This window comes from Silurus meridionalis, chromosome 15, assembly GCF_014805685.1.
Source record: "Silurus meridionalis isolate SWU-2019-XX chromosome 15, ASM1480568v1, whole genome shotgun sequence".
Classification (NCBI taxonomy): Eukaryota; Metazoa; Chordata; class Actinopteri; order Siluriformes; family Siluridae; genus Silurus; species Silurus meridionalis.
In genome coordinates this window covers 12,743,699-12,748,983 of record NC_060898.1, presented here as the reverse complement: position 1 = coordinate 12,748,983, position 5,285 = coordinate 12,743,699, and the positions used below count along the sequence as shown (strand labels likewise).

Sequence of the window (5,285 nt, the reverse complement as noted above, 5' to 3'; positions counted from 1 at the left end):
TTAAATTTGAAGGTATAAATTATAATAAATTATCTGTATTCTCTATTATATAAAATGACTGTTTTTTACAATACATAATATGTCTATGTTCAATGTGTACCATGCTGATCACCTCATAGTTCACTTATCTCAAACACTTTTTTATTTCAATCGGACCTCCAAAGCTACCATGTGCAATTAACTGTCTCTATAAGGTAACAGTCCAGTCTACAGTAGATATTATTTTAGTTCCTTTAACAATCAATGGTTTGGGTCATGGGGTCGCAGACTCAAATGAGACAGATAAAAATCATTGCAATTCAATCAATTTCTCTTTAGTAAGTACTTTTCAGGTCAATGGTTTAGTGAACCTTCAAATCTACTAACATTTCACCCTTTAACAAAAGGCTCAACCATGCTATTAGTGTAATTCCACTCTAGTGTCCAGGGTTTGTAAAGTCAACTTTACAATTTCGCTTTTTTCTCATATGTTACCATAAAAAATTGCAAAAGTCAATGAAACAATAAAACAGGTTCCCTGGTGGTCTTGTGGTTAGGATGCGGTGCTCTCACCGCTGCGGCCCGGGTTCGATCCCCGGTCAGGGAACCGACCCCAGCCATTAGGGTTGCACACCAGTGCACTCTTAGTGCCGGTCCCAAGCCCGGATAAATGGGGAGGGTTGCGTTAGGAAGGGCATTCAGCGTAAAAACATGTCCCAAATCAAACATGCGGATCATGAATACGGATGATCCGCTGTGGCGACCCCTAATGGGAGAAGCTGAAAGAAAGTATAATGAGACAATAAAACACAAAAACATAAAGGCTTTAGTGTTTGGTGGTGCCTTGGGTGTTTAGGGTTAAAAAAAATGCCTATTGGACTGTGTGGACACAGTTTGCATGCTTTTACTATCAATTCCAAATATAAAGATGTGTGTGTTGGCTGATTGTCAGTTCTGAATTGTCCATAGTAAATGAAAGCGATTGTGTCCTACAATAGGTCGGTACCCCATTCAAGGTGTCCCCCACTTTGTGCCCAGAGTATAATTTGCATGCTCCCCTTGTAGGAAAAACAATGCAGAAGAAGTATGAACGGATAAAACGCATGCCTCTGCTTTGCACTAAAATGACTTATTAAGCGTTGACTGCCTGCTGTTAGTCAGCTGTGAGTCAGTTTTTTCAGCAAACATTTTTTATCAAAATATCTTGTTTATTTTACAACAATATATGTCAATAAATTGAAAATACATCAAGAAAAAAGAACTCCACATTCAAGAATCACAGTCATCAGGGTTTATTTCCCATATCTAACAAAAAGGAAATGTGACAAACTAGGCAAGCTGTGAGACTAGGCAAGTTCTGTGAGCCTTTTATTCAAATATGTTAATTAAAGTTTTAATATGTAGAGAAGTAGTAGCTCAGTGGTTAGGATGTTGGACTTAACCTTCCACCGCTCAGTTGTATAAATAACATAGTTGTTGCTCTGGATAACAGCATCTGCCAAGTGCCCTACATGTAATTAATATGCAAAATATTGTATTTTTTCATATTTTTTTATTTAATAAAAGATGATAGTCTTAAAGAAGGTCATGGTGGTCTTGCTCTGTTTGTATGAGAGAAACAGAGTTTCCAAGTGCCCTACATGTAATTAATATGCAAAATATTGTTTTTTGTCATATTTTTTATATTTAATAGAAGATGACGGTCTCAAAGAAGGTCAGGGTGGTCTTGCTCTGTTTGTATGGGAGAATTTTAATAATACTATAAAATACTATAAAAATGTATAGTAATTACAGATTTAAGCAGTTTGAAAAGTTTACATTAAAAAAAAAATCTTACATTTATAGGTTTTAATTTATAGGTTTGATTAACCACTGGGTAATCCTAATATAAAGGTTGAATTAAAAAAAAAAAACCAATAATAATAATAATAATAATAATAATAATAATAATAATAATAAATAAATAAATAAATAAATAAAAACACTTTATTCTATAAATGATTCTATAGTTCTATAAATTGTGGTCAGTTTAGTAAAAATGATAAAACATTGACATACACAACCATTTTGTTGGGTGCATGTTTGGAGTTTAGGATCTAGTCATTATTATGTATTAGAATAAAAATGTATCTTTTTTTTTTTTTTTTTTTTAGAGTCTATCATAGATTGAGTTTTAATTATGACTCAGGATAAAAGAAAAATATCTTTTTGGAAGCAGCAGGTCCATGAACATTTGTAATATATTATTTATTATCGAACATTCAATAAATGTGTGGAAAATCAGGGCCTTGGAAACAGGGTGTATTCTTCGAGATGAATCAGATAATGATGCTTTCATAAAAGGTGTTTATTTTATTCTGTTTGTTATTATCATATTGTTTTTGGAAAGCTGTCTCACCTCTATTTATTTTTTAAACACAGTTATGTTCAGGCATTTGTAATGTTAAACTAGCAAATTCATTTCTTTAGAGAAATTCTTTAAAGTTTATTGAACTGAGAAAGAAAGAGAACAGGCTAGTGAGAGAATGGTTTTAAACAACAGTTTAAATTCCATTTTCCCATGCTAATGATTCATTAGAAAAGCAAACCAGTGGCATAAACATATTATAACTAAAGTCTGACTGTTTATAACTAATTCTTTTTAATATTACCACATTCATGGCTCACATTAGTCAGTTTAATATCCATTTATTCAGTACACTGCATTTTATGTGTGAAAAGTAATTATTATTGATACTATCTATATTTTCAGTGTCTCTGTGAGATAGAATTTTGAGAGTAAAATGTAAAGAAAAAGAGAAAAACAAAATCATTGATAAGCTTTATTTCAATATTTGTGGTTTTGATGTTTCATTGTTTATTTTACTTTTACACACGATGGTCTTGATAATTGAGCTGAACAAATCGATTACTGTACACAGACAAACCGGCACATGAATACACTTTACACACCCGTAACATGTCCTCTGTAGAATAATAATAATAATAATAATAATAATAATAATAATAATAATAATAATAATAAAACATCTGCTTGATTTGACACATTTACATCTTTCTGTTAATGCAGTTAAATGGAAAATGTTTTAAAAAATTAACTTAATTTTAATAGATTAAAGGTTTACTTTTCATTGCAAATAATTAACAACAATCGGTTAGGAGAAAAACTGATATTAGGGAAACAAAAAGGATTTTGTCATTCATTTTCAAGTATGTCATTCTGTACAGCAAACAAACAAACAATAAATAAATAATTAAACTGTCTATCCTGCTGTTTATACTGTAGGTAGATATGTTTATTATATATATATATATATATATATATATATATATATATATATATATATATATATATATATATATATATATATATATATATATATTTTTTTTTTTTCCAGAACATTGGGAGTTTATATTCAAATACATCTCCTTTCTGTAATATATATATATATATATATATATATATATATATATATATATATATATATATATATATATATATATATATATAATGTTAATGCTCTGCTGTTTAATCAGCCAGTAATAATGACTAAAATATCTTCCAGGAAAACAATGTTGCCTACAGTCTACGTGCTGTTCGGCAAAAGGTCATTTCTGCCGCTATACACCACAACCCCTGGAGGGTAGAAGGCGAGGGCCGGATCGGGGGTGCTGAGTGGCACCACAGAGCGCGCCTGTTTCTCATGCTCTGGCTTACTGCATCCAGTGAAAGGTCGCGTATTGGTAAAGGACGGTGAGGCGATCTGCCAGAAGAGTTCCTTGAGCGCCTTCCTGAACTCTCTCCTCATGAGACAATAAAGCAGTGGGTTGAGGCAGCTGTTGGAGTGCGCGAGGCACACGGTCACGGGGAACACGTAAACCTGCGCGGTGTAGTACTCGTAGCTGAAGTGCACGGCGTTGAGCTTAATTAGAATGCCCCAGGTGGTCAGAGCCTGGTTGGGGAGCCAGCACAAGAAGAAGCAGAGCACCACAATTGTTACGGATTTGGTCACTTTGGAGCGTCTCCTGGCACCGGACGCGTTGGCGCGCTTGTGCGTAACGAAGCGCAGCAGCAGCAGGTAGCACGCTGAGATGATCCCAAAAGGCACCAGGAAACCAAGTAATACCTTCTGGGCGTGATAAAGGCCGAGCCAGAACTGCGCGTCGCCGTTGCGGTCGGGGAACTTGACCAAGCAGAGGTCCTCGTTGGACACGGTGGCTGTGGTGGAGAAAATGGCATGCGGCAACGCGGCCACGACTGCCGAAGCCCAGATCACGGCGCTGACGCAGCGCGCAGACGGACGCTTGCGCCTGCGTCCGCTTTTCAGCGCCGACGCCACGGAGCGGTACCTCGCCACACTCATGGCGGTCAGGAAAAACACGCTGGCGTACATACTGGTCGCTGTGACAAACGACACGATCTTACACATCGCTCTGCCGAAAGGCCACGTAAAATCCAGCGCGTTCTCCACCGCCCAGAACGGCAGCGTGAGCACGAACTGGAAGTCGGTCACTGCGAGTCCGGTCACGAACAGGTTAATGGACGACTTTTTCCACGCGTGTTTAGACTTCATGAGGTGCAACACGAGTAGGTTGCCGACCAGCCCGAGCGCGCACACCACCGAGTAAATAGTAGAGATGAGGATGCGCAGCACGGCTGAGCCATCGCTCACCAAGTCGCTCCTCTCGGAGAACTCCTGGAAGTCAGCCCATGAGTGGTTTCCGCTTTTGTTGAGTGAGAAACTCGCGTTGCGCTCCGTGGTGTCGTCGCGCATTCCTGAGCTGTGCTGCATCGCCGACGCTCATCGTATCCGCTCCGTGGGAACTAGTGATACACGCGCACTTTCACACTTTTCATGTCACACATTCTCATCCTGAAATATGCAGTTCAAAAATGGAATGCATAACCCCCCCATAAAACGGAGGGCAGCACTAAAATCCCAAGAGTGTTAAAATATTCCTGATGCTCCTAGAAAAAACCTTGGAACGGTTGAGAATGGTGTGCGCTTGTCAAGCCTTTGGGCTCAGATCTTGTCCCTCTCTCCTCCTTTATTCCTCTCCGTGTGTGAGCTGTGCTCTATGCTTTACACTAGGTTCTGTGCGGCGCGTTATATGGACCCTCGTAGCTGTGGATTGGACGCGCGCTTTTTACGCTCCAGCACACACCTCTACCCAACGCGCTTTGTGGCATTTTTAATCACCATTATGGTTTACTCAAAGACTGGAAGCGATTGGTCATAAAATGGTATGTCAGCATTGGACTCCCTGAGAACTGACATGCAAAATTTCCAGAAATATTTAATGCG

The 5,285-nt window shown here is 38.0% G+C and overlaps 1 protein-coding gene across 1 annotated transcript; it reads right to left on the bottom strand.

The window, feature by feature from the left end:
- Nucleotides 1-3,500: 3,500 nt before the first annotated feature.
- On the bottom strand, nucleotides 3,501-5,048 carry rxfp3 (relaxin family peptide receptor 3). Its single transcript, XM_046868080.1, has one exon. It carries the CDS (start codon nucleotides 4,770-4,772, stop codon nucleotides 3,567-3,569), a length of 1,206 nt encoding a protein of 401 aa, XP_046724036.1. The 5' UTR covers nucleotides 4,773-5,048; the 3' UTR covers nucleotides 3,501-3,566.
- Nucleotides 5,049-5,285: the final 237 nt, after the last annotated feature.